Genomic DNA, 21562 nt, shown 5'->3' on the forward strand with positions numbered 1-21562 from the left:
CGTCAAAAATAATTTCTTATTTCATTGACCATTTTGACTTGAATGGATTGATAATTTTATTTTATTACTATTATTACACCGAGTAATAAATTCATTATTAAAATTAATTTTTATATTTATTGGAAAAAAAAAATTACCTCCAAATATGCAGAGATTGTCATGAAAATTTGTTCACCATAGGAAGTAACTCGATTGAGCAATGCAGAATTATGAAGTGAACTATCCCATGCAGCTTCAAATCTAAACATACATCTGTCATCGCCTGGTATCTCAAGATATTCACCAGGGAATAATCCAAGTGACAATACAGACGAATCATTATCCTCTTCCTCTGGCTCTGGTGTATTTCTAATACGTCCAACAACCAATTCCCTCACGTCTTTCCATCTTAATTCCGTTGCATGCTCATGAACAATTGTTATTCGAATTCGTCGTTGAATTCCCTGATGTAATAAAAATAAACCACGACATGGTAAATCATCACTATGATCAACAACTGATGGTACATATTCTCCATTTGGTGCCAATTCACAAATTTCAAACCAAACAAGAACATCGTATTTTGCATGAACATGAGATGTACTCGGCGATGGTAATACACTTCCAAATTTAGGTGATCGTACAGGTTGACTTATTGGAATTGAAGGTGGTAACATTCGTTTCGGTGGTTGTCTCACGCTATTAACGAAATTCAATTATTTTCAATAAAAATATCAAGGAAATTAAAAAAAAATGTTTAGAATAAAAATTAAGGAAATAATTAAAAATATTAATTTAAATTTTTAAATTTATCAAAATTGTCTCTTACTAATCGAGTTTAGCATCTTTATGCAAAGGATGCTGTTGATAGTGTCCAAAGACTTCAAAAACAATTGGTTGAGTTTTCAAGTACTCCAAAAAGGATTTAGTCACCGTTACCGTTATCTGGAAAAAAAATTATTTTTTAAAAAATTTATTAAAAAATTTATTTTAAAAAAAATTGAGTCATTTTTTATCCTTACATTCTGAACATGATAAAATCCGGGTGGATTTCCCTTGCCAGTATTTTTAACAGGTTCCGTCGAAAAGGCTTCATCGTGCCGATGTAAAAAGCTAAAAAAGAAACAAAATTTACAAATTTAAAAAAACATTTTTTTGAGGAAAAAATATTTTTTGAATTACACACTTGAATTGGCAAAATATATCAGCGTATTCAGTTGATATGCCCATTGCCTGTAGAACTGTGACTCTAAATGTAAATTCAACACCAGGCTGAAGATGATCGGGAAGATCTTCTTCTTTCATATCACTTGACACTGAACTATCGCCACGGCCACTATCAGCATCGCCAACTTCCTCATCGTCTTTCATATCCTTTTGTTCTGTTTGTCCCTCAACAACTCTCTCTTCTTGAAGAAGAATTTGTTGATTTTTTTCAAGTGTCTGCGCCAATAATGTATTACGTTTACTATGCTTATGACCACCAAATAAATCATCTTCAAATGAAATTCGTGCCGATTGTCGAACACCACTTGAATATTCACTGTTTTCCTCTTCTAGAAAAAGTGTACATTAAGATTTTTTGTAAATTTTTTGAAAAAAAAAAAAAAAAATTTTATAATTTAGATTATATGATAACATACCCACGACGGCTTGAACTGCAACTCGTAAATAGCCCTTAACATCACCTTTTTCATTGACAATTGCCACTTTATGAATTAATGGCACCGGATACATCAAATTGCTTAGGTACACAAACGATCTGCAAAAAAAAAAAGGAAAAGGAAAAATTAATAATTGAAAATATTAAATCAACAAAATTAATGCCAACAAAAATTAATAACAATGAAAAAATTAATAAAAAATAACAATTATATTATATAATAAATAATAATATTATATAATAATTATATTATATTAGAAAATGCTTGGTCTGTCCTTCTGTCCTAACTTGAAGTTGGCCTTTTCTGATTTCACGTGTTTTTTTTTTGTAATCTTATGACGTGTCAAATTTTGACAATTCTTTTTCTCATTTTTGCCAAAGTTGTATAATTTATGTTTCCAAATTTCGGAATAAGTTTCTTTAAAATTCCAAATTCGAAAATTCAATTCACGAAGCTGAAGTACACATACCAATGAAATTTTTTTAAAAGTTGTATATTGATTCAAAAATTGTACAAAACATTTATGATGAGAAAAAAGATGCGCCAGAAAATTTCGTACAAGATAGTAATTTGGAAAAAAATTTATTTTTAAAAATTAATTTTTTAAGGTACAAGGAGCCAACGAATACAATATTAAATATTAATTATAAAAACACAGGCCTCGAATCAACTTAAAGACACAAAAAAGTCGTTTTAGTCGATTTATATTCCAAAAAAAAAGTGGATTTGTTTTTTATTTTAAAAAAAATATTTTACAGATTTTTAAATAAAAATTTTTTTTTTTTTTTATAATAATCCTTATCGAAGGGTTAAAGTTGAAATTTTTTGGAAATAGGTAATAAAATTTCAAAAGATATTGTTAATTTTCAAACAATTATTAAATTTAACAGAACCGATAATAATTTATCAAACAATTTTTGGAAGATATTTTTTAAATTTAATTGAATTTTCAAAGATTTTTTTTTTTTTTTTTTTCTCAATTGAGATTTTTGAAATTAATTGAAACATTAAGTGTTTTGTAATTAAAATTTTAGATGATTTCACTAAAAACTAATTAGAAAATGAGGACAAAATATAATAATTTAAAAATCATTTTTAATTGAAAAATGGTTTCAGATAGTTGAAATTTCAAAGAATAAATTTTTAAAAAAATTTCAAAAAAAAAAAATTTTCGGTGGAAAATTTTAGAAATAATTAAATTTTAGATGCTTTTAAATTCAAATTATTGAAAATTCAATTAATTTTGAATTCAAATTTTTGAAAATAATGAAATTTTATTTGATTTTAAATTTGGAAAATAATTGAATTTCAGTTTATTTTGAATTGAAAATTTTTGGAAATAATTGAAGTTTAAATCGAAAATTTTGAAAATAATTGAATTTTAGTTGATTTTTGAATGAAAATTTGGATAATTAATTTCGAATAGAAATTTTAGAAAATAATTGAATTTTAATTGAAAATTTTCAAAATAATTGAATTTTAATTGATATTGAATTGAAATTTTGGAAAATAATTGAATTTCAATTAATATTAAATTGAAACTTTTGAAAGTACTTGAATTTTACTTGATTGTGGATTGAAATTTTTGGAAAATAATTGAATTTCAGTTCATTTTGAATTGAAAATTTTGGTAAATAATTGAATTTTAATTGAAATTTTGGATAATAATTTAATTTAAGTTCATTTTTGATTGAAAATTTGGATAATTAATTTTGAATAGAAATTTTAGAAAATAATTGAATTTCAATTAAAATTTTTCAAAATAATTGAATTTTAATTGATTTTGAATTGAAAATTTGAAAAATAATTGATTTCAAATCGAAAATTTTGAAAATAATTGAATTTTAGTTGATTTTAAATTGCAAATTTTGGAAAATAATTGAATTTCAATTGTAATTTTGGAAAATAATTGAATTTTAGTTGATTTTGAATTGAAATTTTGGAAAATAATTGATTTTGAATTGAAAATTTGGAAAATAATTGATTTTAAATCGAAAATTTTGAAAATAATTGAATTTTAGTTGATTTTAAATTGCAAATTTTAAAAATAATTGAATTTTATTTGATTTTAAATTGCAAATTTTGAAAATAATTGAATTTCAATTGAAATCTTAGAAAATAATAGAATTTTAGTTAATTTTCAATTGAAATTTTAGAAAATAATTGAATTTTAGTTGATTTAGAATTGAAATTTTGGAAAATAATTGAATTTCAATTAAAATTTTTCAATATAATTGAATTTTAATTGATTTTGAATTGAAAATTTTGGTAAATAATTAAATTTTAATTGAAATTTTGGATAATAATTTAATTTAATTTCATTTTTGATTGAAAATTTGGATAATTAATTTTGAATAGAAATTTTAGAAAATAATTGAATTTTATTTCATTTTAAATTGAAAACTTGGTAAATAATTAAATTTTAAATTGAAAATTTTTGATAATTATTGAATTTTTAATTGATTTTTTGAATTAAAATTTCTTGTAATAATTGAATTTTAGTTTATTTTTAATTGAAATTTTTAAAAAATAATTCAATTTTATTGTGATATTTTTTGTTTTTTAAATTATAAACAATTGTTAAATTTCATAAAAATTTTAATTGAAAAATAATTTTGATATAATTGAATTTGTGATGTATTTCATTAAAATTATTAAAAATAATTAATTTAGTGAAGAATCATTTTAGTTCAAAATTTGTTAAATAATTGAATTGAAAAAGATCTGAAGAAGATCTACATTTTATACTAAAAAAATGTATTTTATTTACATTTTTTTTCAAATATAAAAAAAAAATGTCGCATTTTATTAAAATAAGTCGATAAAAGTCGTATTTTTGAAAAAAGTCGGAAAAAGTCGTATAATCCGAGGCTTGCGCGCGTTTAATTTTGCTAGTAAATATATAAATAAAAATATTTTTCAAAAAAAAAACTAAAATAAATAATTTTTTTTTTCAATATAAAATTGATGGATTTAATATTTTTGAATTACCTTCCAACCATACGGAACCAAGGGAAACGATCGTAAAATGGATCGCCACCAGTTATTGTTTCGATATTATAATCTGGTGATGTTGGTGACAATTCAGCTTCATTGTGATACATCTCTCTCATTAATTCTAGTCGCTGTCTGTAAAAAAAAAATAATAATAAATTTTTATCAACGGTTTTTTTTATATTCACGAGACCAGAAAACATGCGTTGACTCCAATTATTTTTTTTTTTTTATATAAATATTGAAATATAATTTCGTGAACATCAAATATTTATATATAGATTTCAAATTGACACCAAAGAGGATTTTTTTTTGTAAATGATTAGATTGATTAAAAAAAAAAAAAAGCTTCCTGTGATATTTTTTTCCTCTTTGATTTAAAGCTCAGAATATAAGCAAGTGATTATTAAAATATTTATAGTTTTTACAAAATTTAGAAAATTTTGATTTTTTATTATAATGAATTAGATTTAATATAAGACATTTTAAAGCCATAAAAGCGTTTTTTTTTTCTTCAAATTAATGACATTCGATAAAATGTAGATATTTGCGATTTTTGATAAAAATGATGGGCAAAAAGAAGCTCCGAATTATAAATATATTTTCATTTAATATTAATATTTTAAATCACAGTAAAATTTCGTTTTTAGCCAGACAAAAAACGTTTTACAATGAAAAATTTTCTATTTTTTTTTTTTTCACTTTTTAAACAGCTGAAATAGTGATAAAGCGACAAAAGCTTTGAATTAGTGCTTGAAATGAATTTATTGAGAAAATGCGAGTGATTTTTTAAGCAAAATTTATTTTTTTTTTTTTGAATTGATTATTATTTTAAGAATCACTGAATTAGCTGAGGGGGAAAAAAAAAGAGGTGGTGAAAAAGAGATTTTGCGGGAAATTCGCGAAAGCTGCACGATAAACAAATGTCGTGCGACCCAGCACCAACCTCGAAGGCAAAAGATTTGCGAACGATAACTTCTGACAAGATTGAACCATAAGACAATGGAAAATATCCTCTTTGACCTCCAGAGTGCTGAGACTCAAATCTTCATTGTAAATATGTCGCATCAGTTCCAAGCGTTGTCTACAAGTTAACATTTATTTTTTGTTAGTGTCCATTCACAGTGTTTTCTTTGAAAATTATAAATTTTTTTTTTTTTTTATTTTACACCGACTGTGAATTGTCACTTGAGAATTTTTTTTTTTCTTTTGTCTTCATTTATTTAGAAAAATTTATCAAAAATTAATTTACCAATTTATGAAATTAAATCTAGCTACTATAAAGCATGAATGAATTGTGTTATACATGAAAAGCCTCAAAGGCGTGAAAAAAAGATTTTTTAATTTTTAAATTTGAAATTCGCTTTCTTCTTTTTCTTGACAACCTGTAAATATTTTCTTTTATTATTGAAAAAAAAACAAAATATTTACCTAAGTTTATCCAATGTCCAATAATGAGTGGCTCCATTTTTCGTGTCTTGAACTTCAATTGCAACAATTGTTCTCGGAAATGGTCTCTCATCTTCTTCCTCATCTTCTATCGTTGGCAAAAGATCAGGCGGAAGTGGCGAATATAGAGTGTCAGTGAGAAGTGTAAATTGAAATTGAACCTTGAAAAAACAAAAATATTAATTTTTTTGCCACAAAAAAAAAAAAAATAATAATTAGAAAAAAAAATTTGGGAATATTTACTTTTTTCTTAAGTTCAACAGAAATTGCATTTGCCTCCTTTAGGAAAATAGCATTGCCCCATAAATCGTCACGAAGACTTGTAAATTGATGATATTTCCATTTACGAAATGCCCATGCTGCCAACTGAAATTCCCGTTCTCCCCAGTTGCTCTCTGCGTCAAACAATGGGTTGACTGAAATTCAAGCCATCACAAGGCGAAACAGTCAGAATATAAGCCAAGCAAAAATCTTCACAAAAATGAAAATTGCAATTTTTTTTTTAAATAATTTTTTTTTATTATCCTCTTTTTCCAAAGAATTTAATTATTCAAAACTAGATAAATTAGAAATAAAGTACAAAAATAGAAAATTATTTAATGTAAATGAAAAAAAATTAGAAAAAATGAATATTTGAATATTCAAAGCGATTAATGGAAACTGATATAAAAAAAAGTGAATTTTCAAATCATGCAAATTGATATTAGTGCCAAAAACTCAAACAATTAATAAAATTGACAAAAATCTAGTAATAAATGAAAATTATTTTCAAAAATAAAATATTAGAAAAATTAAACTCTAATAATATATTCACCAAAAATATCTTCCTCAATATTATTAAAGTCCTCGGGTGTATAGCTACTATACATTGACATTGTCATACTTTGTTCTTCAACTTGTTTCTGTAAAGCGTCAATTCTAGCTTCATAATTCTAAAACAAAAAAATTGAAAATTAAAATCAATTTTTTTTTTGAAAGCAAAAAATATGAAATCAATTTTTTTTTCTTTTTTTAACCTTTCTTTGCTCTTCAAAAAGTTGATCTGCCTCTTCTTTTTCCTTACGAAATTGCTCCTCAAGAACAAGCAATCGCTTTTCCATTTCAACTTTAAGATCAATACCTTGTTTCTCAAGAAGTTCAATTTGTGCAAAATTCCAGTCAACAGTTTCGCCATTTCCTGGTGTTTCTGCCGGTGAACTTTTTTCACGACGTTCACGAACTAGAAGAGAATTTTTTTTAATTTTCAAATTTTTTTTTTTATGTAAAATTAAAATATAGAAAAAAATTTTATTCACCTTGATCGGGATGATTAAATCTAAAGACATGATTTTTTCCAAGAATAACACGTGAGCCAGTTTTCAAAATTATGGATTCCGTGACCTCACGGCCATTAACGTAAATTAGAGCACCTTTTCTTGGTATTAAAGTGACAATTCCTATATTAAACAATGAAAAATATTTTAGAAAATTGAATTTTTTTTTTGTAATTTATTTTTTAATAAATAAAATTAATGAACCTTCGTGACTTTCGAAAACACAATGCTCGCTGAGTATGTGTGGACCACAAAGTTGAATATCTTGTGGAATATTTGCCTCAGCACTTCCAACTCTTGTGAAGCCATCCTTGATATAATAAATCAAACATTCAGACATCGATGGATCCTCATTTAAATTCACCAAATGCGGTGTTTTCTTTGGTGAAAATACACCAACCGTTACACCGTCTTCTTTTACTGCGACGCCCATTTCAGCGAATACTGCTTCACGTTGCAAGCGAATTGCTTCTGTTCGTTTTAGTTTCTCCTCCCATGTCTCATTCAGTTCTTTAAAATAAATTATTTTTTTTTTAATATCAAAACCAAATTTCAATATATTTATTAGTTTGATAAAAATTTTAACAACACTAATTTTTTTTTTTTAAATTTATTATTATTAGTAAAATGAAAAAAAAATTAAATGTGAAATTAATTAATATTTAATTTTACCAGCTATGAGTTTTTCCGAAGCTTGCAATTGTTCAACAGCTTCTTCGGCAAGTGTCGATGTTGGATGAGACGGAATCCTTTGTCGTGATTCCTTCGTGTCTCCCTCTCGTTTCGACCTAATAATTTCATCACCTAGAAATAAATAAATTTTTATAACAAAGAAGTTTAAAAAAAAAATTTTTATATTTACGTTTTTGGAAAAAAAATTCAATAAACAATTTTTATAACTTATATGTTCTGATTTTTAATTTTATATCAATAATTTAAAAATAATTCAGTTATCAACTTAATTCCATCGGTATTTTATTTATTTTACAAATTGACAAAAAAAAAAAATCATTATAGTCTAGACTTTATTTAATTTATTTTGAAACAGAGGCAAATTGAATTCTCAATTCAATATTTGTGACTACGGCTGATAATAATAATAATAATAATAATTAAATGAAGGGGGAGCCAAATATTTCATTCAATTAACTATATACTGAAAGACAATAATTTTAATGCCTTTTTGATATAAAATAGAAATCAAAATTATTAAGGCGAATTTTCTAAAATTTAGAAAAAATTTTCAGTTTCTTTTGAAGAAACTGATTTATCAATTTTGTAATTTCCAGAACAGAAAAAAGAGGATTCTTCAAAAAAAAAATTTTTTTTTTGTTTTGAAAAATAATTAAGAAAATTATTGGAATTTTTTTTTCTTTTTCGAAACTCACCCTCATGATAATCGATGCCTTCTTGTTTGAGAAGCTCTCGAAGTTTTTGAATTTCCTCCTTGAGTTCTCTGATGAGTTTGGCATTTGCATCCTCGTTGACAACAGCCTTGCAAACAATTTGTTTCGCTCTGTCTGCGTATCTGTATGCGTCAAGAAAAAAAAAGAAAAATTAAAAAAAAAAAAAAATCGACAAATTTTACAAAAAAAAATTTATTTATGAAGTTTTAATACCTTAGAGTTGAAAGTGTCTCGTCATAATTAATATCAGCGGGACTAATTGCAGCAATCATTGCCGTTTTCGAATTACCACCCAAATTTTCACGAAGGAGCCACGTTAATACAGAATCTCTATACGGAATAAAATCAGCTTTCTTCTTCTTTTTTGTAGCCTATAATTATAATTGAATTATTAAATTATTATATTATATGTTATTAATTATTCTCTTAGAAATTGAAAAAAAAATTGATTTTCAAAAAAAATTAATTTCAGAAATAAATAAATAATCCAAATAAATAATTAATAATTATTAATAATTTCAGAAATAAATAAATAATCCAAATAAATAATTAATAATTATTAATAATTTCAGAAATAAATAAATAATCCAAATAAATAATTAATAATTATTCTCTTAGAAATTGAAAAAAAACTTGATTTTCACAAAAAAAAATTAATTTCAGAAATAAATAAATAAAAAAAAAAAAAACTATCAATCTAGCAAGCAAAAGCAAACTTACCGCCTGTTTTTTTTTATTTTTTTTTTAATCCAAATAAATAATTAATAATTATTCTCTTAGAAATTGAAAAAAAACTTGATTTTCAAAAAAAATTAATTTCAGAAATAAATAAATAATTCCAGAAATAAATAAATAATTCCAGAAATAAATAAATAATCCAAATAAATAATTCCAGAAATAAATAAATAATCCAAATAAATAATTCCAGAAATAAATAAATAATTAATAATTATTAATAATTTCAGAAATAAATAAATAATTAATAATTATTAATAATTTCAGAAATAAATAAATAATTAATAATTATTTTCTTAGAAATTGAAAAAAAAATTGATTTTCAAAAAAAAAAAAAAATTAATTTCAGAAATAAATAAATAAAGAAAAAAAAACTATCAATCTAGCAAGCAAAAGGAAACTTACCGCCTATTTGTTTTATTTTTTTTTTTTTTTAATCCAAATTGAGAGAAGATTGCAAAATGGAAAAGCGTCAATTTAGCAAATACCAGAATAAATTCTCTTTATTTTTCTTCTAATAAATAAAGTAAAAAGAAAAAACTTACAATTTCAGCAAGTGCACTAATGACTTTTCCAAGTGTTGTCAAACTTTTATTGATGTTTGCACCTTCCTTTAATCTCGTTCCTTTTGCTCCTGTCGAATCAGCTCTTTCTGAACCAGCTAAATCCACAAGAGAAATTTTACTGACTTTTTCTGTTATTAATCCCGTGATGGAATCTTGTTTCTGTTGTGTGAAGAAAATTGTGAAGACAGCGTGTGACCTACTTGAGGTCTCATTCATATTTGTAGCCGCAACAGTTCTTTAAAAAAAAAAAATCAAAAAATCAAATTTCATTATTATTTTTTTTTTAATGTTTTATAATTAAAAATTATAATAATAAATTTAGTAATATTTTTTTTCAGTTTAATAATTAAAAATTATAATAATAAATTTAGTAATATTTTTTTTTCAGTTTAATAATTAAAAATTATAATAATAAATTTAGTAATATTTTTTTTTTTAGTTTAATAATAAAATATTAATTTTTAGTAATATTTTTTTTTTCTACTAAAGTTTCAGTGAAAATTCTGGTATTTTTTTTTTATAATTAATAATTAAATAATAATTTTTTTTTTTAAATCTGATTTAATTAAAATTAATGCAAATTTTCGCACAAACCTGGCTTTATTTCCTTCGTCGATGAGATCATGAATGTCTTGATAGGACATCACAGCCAATTTAGAAAGATCCTCAACGTAGGGACCCAATAGGGGATGTTCCCTAACTCGGAGATTACCTTTATTCTTTGGATTAAGAAGATCTCGAACTCTCTCGCAATAAATTTCCATATAACTCACTTCAACTGAATATTTTAATTGTTCATTTGAATTTGATGTGATTTTTCCAAAAAGATCTTTACAAATTTGTGGTATTATTCCCTCTTGTCCCTCCTCTTGTTTCCCCATCATTGTATATGATTTACCAGCTCCAGTTTGACCGTAGGCGAATATACAAACATTGTAACCTGTTTTTTTTTTTTTTTTTTTTTTTGGAGAAAAAAAAATACTCGTGAGAAAAATAAAAAGATAAAGACAAAAAAAAATCCCTTCCCTCACAACAAAAGGATATCCTGAGGATATCATCAGGATATCCTAAACTAATGTATGATATCCTGAAAACGTCCATAGGATAACCTGAGAATATCCTCAGAACATCCAAACCGCCGTTACGTAGGATATTTTTTGGATATCCTGGGGGATATACTTAGGATATTCTGGGATATCCTGATGATATTCTAGGGATATCCCTGGGACATTCCTGGGATATCCTAGTGATATCGTGGGGGATATTCTTGGGATATCCAGAGGATATCCTTGGGACGTTCTAAGGATATCCACAGGATATCCTAAAAATATCCGTGGAAATGATTAGGATATCCCTGGGACATCCTAGGGACATCCTTAGATATCCCTGGGATATCCCTAGGATATCCTAACCGCCGCTACTTTGGATATCTTTAAAGTATCGTTAGAATATCCCTGGGGTATCCCTAGGATATCCAAGGGATGTTTGTAGAATATCCTAGGATATCTGGTGCTGTGAGGGTTAGCTCAACAATTTTTTTTTTCATTTTTTTTTTTGAAAATATTCCTACCTTCAAAAGCGTGTTCCAACATTTCTTCTCCAATATCTTTGTAGACCATAATTTGTGATGAATAATTATCAACATCGTTTGACTGTAAAAAAAAATTTAATTAATTTTGTTTGTTTTTTTATTGAAAATAGAAAAAAAAATAAATTAGATTTATATAACATTAATGGGAAAATTCTAGAGAATTTAAGAATTGTAGAGTTGAAAATAAAGTCAAATATAGTAAATTGAACTGGACAAAACGAAAAGAGAGCTCAGTATTTTTTGGCTGAGTCGAGATCCAGTGGGATATCGAGCGAATGTATTTTGTTGAATATTTTACAGACAAAGTTGCAAACACTTCAATGTCTTACGTGTTTCGAATTTTCTACAATATATATTATCTCTCTCTCTCTCTCTATCTCTCATTTACTATTTTTATTGTTAAAAAATGAAATAGACGTGAAAAATATTTAGACATTGAAGAAACAACTTTTTCATAAAAAAAACTTTTAAAATAGAAAAAAAAATTGTAAATTACTTTCTACATTTTATTTTTATTCTTTGTACATTTTATTTAATTTTTCAATTTAAAAATTAATGACAAAAACTATTAGTTTTTTTATTTTTACATTAATTAAATAATTAATTTTTTTTTAAATAAAATAATTAGATACAGCAGTTTTGAATTTTATTGTCAGCAGTTAAAAATGATTTTTAAATTAGAAAAAAAATTTTCCAAAAAAATTTATACGAATTTTTATTTATTAGTATAGTAAAAACAAAGTTCCGTCATATATACAATAAAGTGATTTTAAACTTACGTCCATAGAGAAGTAAGAATAATCATAATTAAAACTTTTAATCGCATCTTTAGTTCCTGGTGGTGCTTTTGGATTTGTTATGGCTGTAACAAGAAAAATTATTATTTTTACATAAAACAATTATTTTTGAAAACAAAAATTTTAATTAATTTGTAAATTTATTTAAAAATTAGAGAAAAAAATTAGAAAAAACTAATTTGTAAATTAGAAAAAAAAATTGCTAATCTTTTATTAAAAATTAATAGAAAATTTATCATAAAAAAAACGGAGAAATTGAATAGATTCAAATATCTATATATATATATATAAATAGGACATTATATATTTTCCATATATCTATCACAGTCTGACATATTCTCAGATGTGAAACATATCCAAGAACTGTGATATTAATTCAAAGTGATGTGCACTCGACACGGAAATCGATCATAGAGTTTATAGTCTCATATATATATATATATATATAAAATCTGATATTACGTTTTAGAAAATTATTTTTCTACACTGAAAAAAATTAAATTTGAATATTATAAAAAAAATTTAATTGATTCCAAATCAAAAATTATTATTGATTCAAATAAATATTTATTTGATTCAAATAATAATTATTAGTTCAAATAAATGTTTATTTGATTCAAATAATAATTATTAGTTCAAATAAAATTTATTTGATTTAAATAAATATTTATTTGATTCAAATAATAATAAATTCAAATAAATAAATAAAATAAATGTTCAAATGAAATTTATTTGATTCAAATAAAAATTATTTAATTAGAATAAATATTTATTTAAAAATTATTTGTTAAAAATTAAAAATTTATTTCAAAATTAATTTGTTTAAATAAAATATTTATTGAAAAATTATTTTTAATTAAACAAAAATATTTATTGAAAAAATAGACAAGTAACATGATTATTTTTGTGAACGAAATAAAAAATTTTTTTTTCAACATTCTACCTGCTAATATACGAAAAATAATTTGAAAAAGTAACACCCCAATTGTAATAAATTCAGAGAGACGTCTGACTAAACGCGTATTTTACCACTGTGTGCGCTAACAATAACTAATATATATGTATGTCGAACTTTATCGATTTCCTCTATAATAATTTTTCCATAACAAAGATTTTCTTTTTTCAAAAAAAAAAAAAAAAAAAAAAGAAAAAAAAATTAAATTGTAATGTTAAAGTTGCTTTTGAAAAAAAAACCCGTGTAGGTGTATATATAAACATATATTAAATTTACAAAAACGTGTACGCAAAACACCCACGATTTTTAAATATAGTTTTCTCTATAAAGAGGAAAACAAAACGCAATAACCTGTGTGATTAATTATAGAAAAATTACAAAAAAAAAAGGTTAAAAAAATATAAATATTTTCTCATCAATTTTTTTTCCGCACACTTTTTTTTATATGAAACAAAATTTTTGAAGAGTTAAAAAAAATTTTTCCAACCATATATTGAGAAAGAATCGAGTTATATATATATATGTATATACTGGATTGCAGACTCGCGAAAAAGGAGACAGGCGCCGGGGTCAAATGAAAAATCGATGCTGAGAGCGATGAGTCACCGGAGGTCGTGAAAGAGATGTTTCCTGCCTGAATAAACATTCCTGATGGTTTTCTGATTTTTTTTTTTTAAAAAACTATCTTCAAATTTATAAATACTTATTTGAATTGTAGAAATGTTTCTCTAATTAAATTAATAAAATTAATTAATATAAATTATAAAATAAAATAATTTAAATTAAAATTAAACTTATTTAAATAAATAAAATAATTTAAATTAAATTAACTTATTTAAATAAATAAAATAATTTAAATTAAATTAATTTATTTAAATAAATAAAAATAAATTAATTAAGAATTAATAAAATTAAATAAATATTATATTTTAGTTACAAAAAAAAATTGTTTTATTTAATTTTTATATGTTAAGAATAATAATAGTTTATTTTAAGTTTAACTTTAATATTCCTTTATAAATAAGATAAAAACATAAAAAATAAACTTTTCACTAAATTGATTTATAAATAAAAAGGATTTTATAAACCTTTCTCAGATTTAAATCAAATATCCAAAATAAATAAATATATATATATATATATATATATGTATTGAACATTATAAATGTTATATAAAATATCATATAAGGCTTTTTTGTCTGATATATTTATATAATTCGTAAAATTTATCTATATATATATATTTTTTTTAAAAAATATTTCACGAATAGATTTTAATCTTTCATATTGAGTTTCCATTAATTTTTGTTTTAAAAAATAAATGCAACAAAAGAAAAATTTCAATTTTTCAAAATAAATTACTTTGAATGAATTTTCTGTTGAAAATTTTCAAATTAGGAAAAAAAAAATATATTTAAGAAAAATGAAAGCAAAAGAACTTGAAATTTTTACTGTCCTTTTTTGTATCTATGAATGAAAGACATATGAGAATATCATATAATAAAAAGATTTTGGTGAGTCACGGATGCGGATTATCGATCTCATTCCCAGTTTTGCAGCATCCAAGTTATTTTTCTTTTTACCCTCTTTCTCCAGATATATATATATATATATATATATATATATATATTATTGACAATTTCAACTTATATTATATTCAATGAATAATTTGATTATTTTTTGATTATTCAAAATTATTATATTTTCAAAATTATTATTTATTTTTATATTATTATATTTTTAATCATATTAAAAAAATAAATAATAATATTTGAATTTCTAACGAGTTTCCACGAAGGAAAAAAATAAAAATAATAATAAAAAATTGATTTAAAATTATAATTATATGAAAAAATTTTAAAATGTAAAGAAATATAATATTTAACAAATAGTAAAAAAAAAAATTATACTTACAAGTGGTATTTCCATTCATGTCGATAATACATTGTGCTTCGCGGCATATCTCTCGGTTATTGAAGGGACGAACCCGCACCGCCACCTTCACCGACGACATCTTCTTTTTTCTTTTTTTTTAATCCACTATACTGAAATCTTTTTTTTCAATCACTCACTGAAATTTAAAAAAAACATACAAATTAAATTTTCTAGAATAAATATATATATTTTAATAAAAAAAAATTTTTTTTTAAAAAAAACTTTTTTCAATTGAAATAATTTTCTGCCAATTTTTTGTAAATTAAAATTTAATTTTATATAAAGGACAATATATGATTTATTTTTTGAGAGTTAAGTTGATAATTTCAATTAAGCTATTGCATTAATTTTGAAATGTCAACTATATATATATCTAATTGTCAACTAATTAAACGATACAATAATTCATTCAGGTTTGAGAATGCGTGAGAGAAGGGTTGTTGTGTATATATACGAGAATGTATAATGAATTATCTTGTTAACCAAGTTTATCCCCCTGAGATCACTCAGAAACCTATTACAAGATAAATTCATTTCGCTCGAATGATTTTACACTAAAATTTAAGAAAACCAATTTTTTGTTTTCAAAACCATTCATTGAATAAAAAGGCTACAATTTTTTTTATATACACAAAAAAAAATTCAAAAAAATATTTTCCTTTCCATTTATTGGAAAAGCAAAAAAATTTGCTACAAATATTATTGTGAGAGCTGCTAAAAAATTAGCTGTGGCGTGTAAAAAAAAAAAAAAATATTTATTTGTCTCTGAGACAAATAAATCTTTTCTCTTGACGTTAGAAAATTAAATGTGAAAAATATAAATTAATACAAAAAAAAAAGAAAATGTTCAAAACAATTTTTTGAGAAAAAAAAAAAATTTGTAAAACCTAGTGAAAAGTAGTTTTATGTCATGAAAAATTCTTTTGATGATTCATAAAATGTCTATTAAGTATATAAGTATTAAAGTAAAAGTAAAATGACTTTGTGAGTCTTTGTATATAAAAGGTTGCAAAGTTTTTCTCCAGTTTATTATAGGAACACTCGCTACACTAAACAGAAACGATAATTTCATTAGCATTTTAACATCACGTAACCGTTTAAATCGAATCTCATCAACTGATATATCTATATGTATATAAACTTCACAGAGACAATATAGAATCATTATTTCGATAGGAATAATCTCCCTTAATTGTTAATTTATTTATTAATTAACTTTTTTCAATTTCATAATAACAAAATATTGAAATATTTTATTTAAAAATTTTTAATTTAAAATAAATTATAACTCTCTAAATCTGAATTAGTAAAAATGTTTACTAATTTAAATTAGTGACTCACTTTTTGCTTCTAAATTAGTTAAATTTTACTAATAATTAGTAAAATTTTACTAATTTAGTAACTTTTAGTAATTTAGTAACTAATTTAGTTACTCTCTAAATCTGAATTAGTAAAAATGTTTACTAATTTGAATTCAGTGATTCACTTTTTGCTTCTGAATTAGTAAAATTTTACTAATTATTAGTAACTTTTACTAACAATTAGTAAAATTAAACTAATTCTAAAGCAAAAAGTGAGTCACTAATTTAAATTAGTAAACATTTTTACTAATTCAGATTTAGAGAGAAAATAAAAAATTATTTATGTGAATAGTTTTTTAAGGACATAACCCTCATGTAAAGGAGGCAATGCGCCTTTAATTACATTATATAAAATAATAAAAATAATAAATAAAAAATTAAAATTAAAGAATTTAGTCATAATTTTGAAAAGTGCATTGAATTTTTTTTTTACGTTTTTCTTATTTGAAAAAAGGAAAAATATTTTCTGACGCACATGGATCAAGGACGAAGAACGTACGTTTGATACGATTAACTTGTTTTACTGATCGATTCAGGATTAGAATGAAAAGGATATAAAAATAGTTTGTACTACTTAAACTTTTAGAAATGAATGAAACTGAAGTGTTCTTTATATTATAAAAATAAACCAGACTTTTATTTCTCTTTTTTTTTATTAAATTAAATACAAGAGTTTTAATTTATATGTAGATTATTTAGTTATTAGTCGATTATTAATAAATAAATAAATCTAAGATTATGTATAAAAGAAAAATTATTTTGTTAAATAAAAATGAGAATGTAAAAAGAGAGATTTAATGTTTAACTCCCAATAGAATTTATTATATATAAAAGACCTTAAGATTTTTTCTGATATATAGAAATGAAGATAAAAGAATGCCATAGGCGTTTGTCTATTGCATCCATTCGTTAATGTCGGGGATAAAAAAAAAATCTTGAAATGGATGAGTCAATTCTGATAATATATCCTTATGATTCATACGACAGGATTTTTTATTTTCAAATAACAACGAGAGATATATAATCAAAATGTCACGAAAAAATATAAAATCATGTTTTTGTATACTTTTTTTTTTAATAATAATTATTTGTATATTTTTTTTTTTAAAAATAATTATTTGTATAATTTTTGTGTTTTTACCATAGTAATATCCAAAATTTCGTTAGACTGAATTTTTATATCATTATTATTAGTAGGGAAAGTCATTATTGTCAGGCAAAAAGGTTTATTTTTTTAATATCAGTGATGAAAACAAAATTTAGTCAGACACAAACGATTTTAATTTATTATCAGTAGTAAAAGTAATTTTAGTCAGACAAAAGATTTTTAATTATAGTAGAAATTCATTATTATTAGTTGAAACAATATTTAGTCAGTCACCAGCGATTTTAATTTATTATCAGTAGTAAAAGTAATTTTAGTCAGACAAAAGATTTTTAATTATAGTAGAAATTAATTATCAGTGATTTAAACAATATTTAGTCAGCCACAAATGATTTTAATTTATTTTCAGTAGTAAAAGTAATTTTAGTCAGACACAACTTTTTTTTTAGTTTTTTAATTATAGTAGAAATTCATTATCAGTAGTGGAAACAATATTTAGTCAGACACAAGCGATTTTAATTTATTTTCAGTAGTAAAAGTGATTATAGTCAGACACAACTTTTTTTTGAAAATAATTATTATAAGTTAGTGTAAAAATAATTTTTGTCAGACAAAAAGGTTTTTAATTAGTTGAAATTCAATATAAGTAGTAAAAGTGATTTTAGTCAGACAAAAATTTTCTAATGTGGAAAAATTTATTTTCAGTAGTAAAAACAATATTCAGTCAGACGCAAAGATTTTCATTTCATTGTCAGTGGTAAAAGTAATTTTTGTCAGACAAAGTGTTTTTATTTAGTAAAAAATTTAGTATCAGTAGTAAAAGAGATTCTAGTCAGACAAAACGAAAATTATTCGTAGTAAAAAGTGATTTTAGTGGGACAAATAATTTTTTTATTGGGCAAAATTCACTATCAGTAGTAAAAACTGATTTTAGTCAGACAAGGGTTTTTTTTTATTAGTCAAAATTCGGTACCAGAAGTAAAAGCGATTTTAGCCAGACAGAAGGTTTTAAATTACTTAAAATTCAATATTAGTGGTACAAACAATATTATAGTCAGACAAAAATAATTTTAATTTTTTTGCCAGTAGTAAAAGTGATTTTAGTCAGACAAAATGTTACAAAATTAGTGGAATTTATTTATAACCAGTAAATACAATTTTTCGTCAAACAAATTGTTTAAAAATGTCGTAATTTTAATATCAGTAGTAAAAGCAAATTTTAGTCAGACACGATTTTAATTTTATTTTCATTATATATATATAGCAAAAATTCTGAATAGAACAGCAAAAAAAAAAATTTTCTAAATAAAAATTATATGTAAAACAAATTCTATTTGGCAAAAAAAAAAGACTGACATATAATTCAACCCCTTCCCCACCCCCCTTTTATATTGATCACTCTAGTAATTGGCGAACAATTTTCATCATACAAAATAGTTAATAAAGGGAAATTTTTTTTCTGAAACATAAAAATTTTGATAATCAATATCTTCTTTTTTTTGTGCCACAACCTAATTTTAATAAATACATAAATTTATATAGAAGAAAATAGGCGAGAACCCTATACAGAGTAGTCAGCGATCGATCGTATGTGTAGTAAAAAAGAAAAAAAAAAAAAAAACTATTCCTCACCTTGATTGTTAAGAAGGGTTCTTGGGGGAGGGTTTTTTTTTTCTCTAAAAAAGTGGAAAATCCTTAACAACACTGCACTTAACAATAACAAACAAAGAGTAGTGACACTTTTTTTTTTTTTTTTTTTGTCGCGCACTGTTATGTCAAAACACTGTCTGAATAAAAACCCTTGACTGTGTACCAAATCATGTTAGCTGCCATTATTATTTTTTTTCTTTTTTACATATACATCCGCCCTCTGTAACCGAGAGCACACCGTCGGCAGCACTGAAATGTAAGCTTCTGGCCTCGATTGTACGACACGAGCGCCATTAACAACCCACGCGACTACCCTCCAAACTCGAGCTTGCAAGCATCTCCATCACGATTGATCTAGATAACTTTTTATGCAGTTATCTGTCATCCCTTTATATTCAATGAAATAATAAATTTTTATTTTTAAATAACACCATTTTCTTTTTAAATGATATATAAATGCATATTGAGAAATTTTTTATTTCAATCAAATTTAATATATATATATATTTGACTTAGATAAATGTATTTTTTGTCTCGGAGTTTAATATTTCCATTTGTAAATAAAAATTTTATTTGTCATTATGGAAAATTTTATATTTATTAATTTAAATTAAAAATTTATTTGTAAACAAACAAATATTTATTTACAACAAGTAAATATTTATTTGAAACGAATAAATATTTATTTGAAACGAATAAATATTTATTTACAACAAGTAAATATTTATTTGCAACAAGTAAATATTTATTTGCAACAAGTAAATATTTATTTGCAACGAATAAATATTTATTTACAAGAAGTAAATATTTATTTGAAACGAATAAATATTTATTTGCAACAAGTAAATATTTATTTACAACAAATAAATATTTATTTGAAACGAATAAATATTTATTTACAACAAGTAAATATTTATTTGAAACGAATAAATATTTATTTGCAACAAGTAAATATTTATTTGCAAAGCAAATATTTTTTTTTCTCTGATACAAATATATATATATATATATATATATATATATATATATATATATATGTATATCATTTCTCTGGATGTGTGAAAAAATAAAACAAAAAGAGTTTTTCCGTAAATTCCAATCTATATGGTGAGAACACTAAACTTTGATATTGTATGATAAAAAATGTCACAAAGAAAATATCGAAATAAAGAAAATAAATGCTGACATTGGAAAATAGCAACTGGTAATAGATAATATGAGATTTTTTTGGAACCAATCCAAAAGTAGAGATGAAACAGGAGTGTAGCATTGAATATCCAAAAAGAAGGGAAAAAATAAAAAAAAAGAAAAATGATACAAATAGAAAAAAAACAAATACAAAAAAACAAAAGGAAAACAAGAGTACATAATAAAAAAAAAAGTTTTTAATTGGTTGAAATTCAGTATCAGTAGTAAAAGTGATTTTAGTCAGACAAAGGGATATTAAATGTTTAGAAATACAAAATTAGTAAAAATAATATTTGTCAGACAAAATTTAGTATATCAGTAGTAAAAGAGATTTTAGTCAGACAAAGAGTTTTTTAATTATTATAAATTTATTAGCAGTAGTAAAATCAATATTTAGTCAGACACAATGATTATAATTGATTATCAGTAATAAAAGTAATTTTTTTGTCAAAGTTTTCTTATTTAGTAAAAATTCAGTATCAGTAGTAAAAGAGGTTATAGTCAGACAATAGGATTTTTATTTAATAGAAATTTAGTACTCAGTAAAAAAAAAACAATATTTAGTCAGACACAACAATTTTTAATTCATTTTTAGTAGTAAAAATAATATTGGTCAGACAAAATTTAGTAAAAATTTAGTATATCAGTGGTAAATGATATTTTAGTCAGACAAAAGGGTTTTTAAATTATTATAAATTCATTAGCAGTAGTAAAATCTATATTTAGTCGGACACAATGATTTTAGTTTATTATCAGTAGTAAAAGTGATTTTAGTCAGACAAGGGTTTTTATTTAAATTATTCAAAATTCAGTACTAGTAGTAAAAGCAATATTTAGTCAGACACAAAGATTTTAATTCAGTTTTAGTAGTAAA

General features: G+C 23.2%; 1 protein-coding gene across 7 annotated transcripts in view; it reads right to left on the reverse strand.

The window, feature by feature from the left end:
* The window catches only part of LOC127284265 (kinesin-like protein unc-104), a 32395-nt gene that overhangs the window by 5215 nt on the left and 5618 nt on the right, over positions 1–21562 (reverse strand). For 2 of the 7 annotated variants that reach the window (XM_051309636.1, XM_051309640.1), the window contains exons 2-22: positions 15364–15520; positions 12477–12559; positions 11677–11758; positions 10701–11046; positions 10086–10341; positions 9019–9176; positions 8788–8927; positions 8072–8203; positions 7604–7909; positions 7382–7522; positions 7103–7305; positions 6901–7018; positions 6330–6502; positions 6069–6247; positions 5584–5721; positions 4635–4772; positions 1623–1741; positions 1166–1535; positions 1002–1092; positions 809–924; positions 138–678 (exon numbers count right to left, since the gene is read on the reverse strand). In XM_051309636.1, the coding sequence (XP_051165593.1) occupies positions 138–678; positions 809–924; positions 1002–1092; positions 1166–1535; positions 1623–1741; positions 4635–4772; positions 5584–5721; positions 6069–6247; positions 6330–6502; positions 6901–7018; positions 7103–7305; positions 7382–7522; positions 7604–7909; positions 8072–8203; positions 8788–8927; positions 9019–9176; positions 10086–10341; positions 10701–11046; positions 11677–11758; positions 12477–12559; positions 15364–15463 (3930 nt within the window). In that variant the 5' untranslated portion in view covers positions 15464–15520. Of the gene's footprint in view, positions 1–137; positions 679–808; positions 925–1001; positions 1093–1165; positions 1536–1622; positions 1742–4634; positions 4773–5583; positions 5722–6068; positions 6248–6329; positions 6503–6900; positions 7019–7102; positions 7306–7381; positions 7523–7603; positions 7910–8071; positions 8204–8787; positions 8928–9018; positions 9177–10085; positions 10342–10700; positions 11047–11676; positions 11759–12476; positions 12560–15363; positions 15521–19482; positions 19765–21562 lie in introns of those variants that run through there. The other 5 variants (XM_051309637.1, XM_051309639.1, XM_051309638.1 and 2 more) reach the window with 5 other exon arrangements.

The sequence above is a fragment of the Leptopilina boulardi genome, unplaced genomic scaffold (assembly GCF_019393585.1).
Source record: "Leptopilina boulardi isolate dan_hultmark-lab unplaced genomic scaffold, ZJU_Lbou_2.1 LbouV2_32, whole genome shotgun sequence".
In the NCBI taxonomy this organism is placed as follows: domain Eukaryota; kingdom Metazoa; phylum Arthropoda; class Insecta; order Hymenoptera; family Figitidae; genus Leptopilina; species Leptopilina boulardi.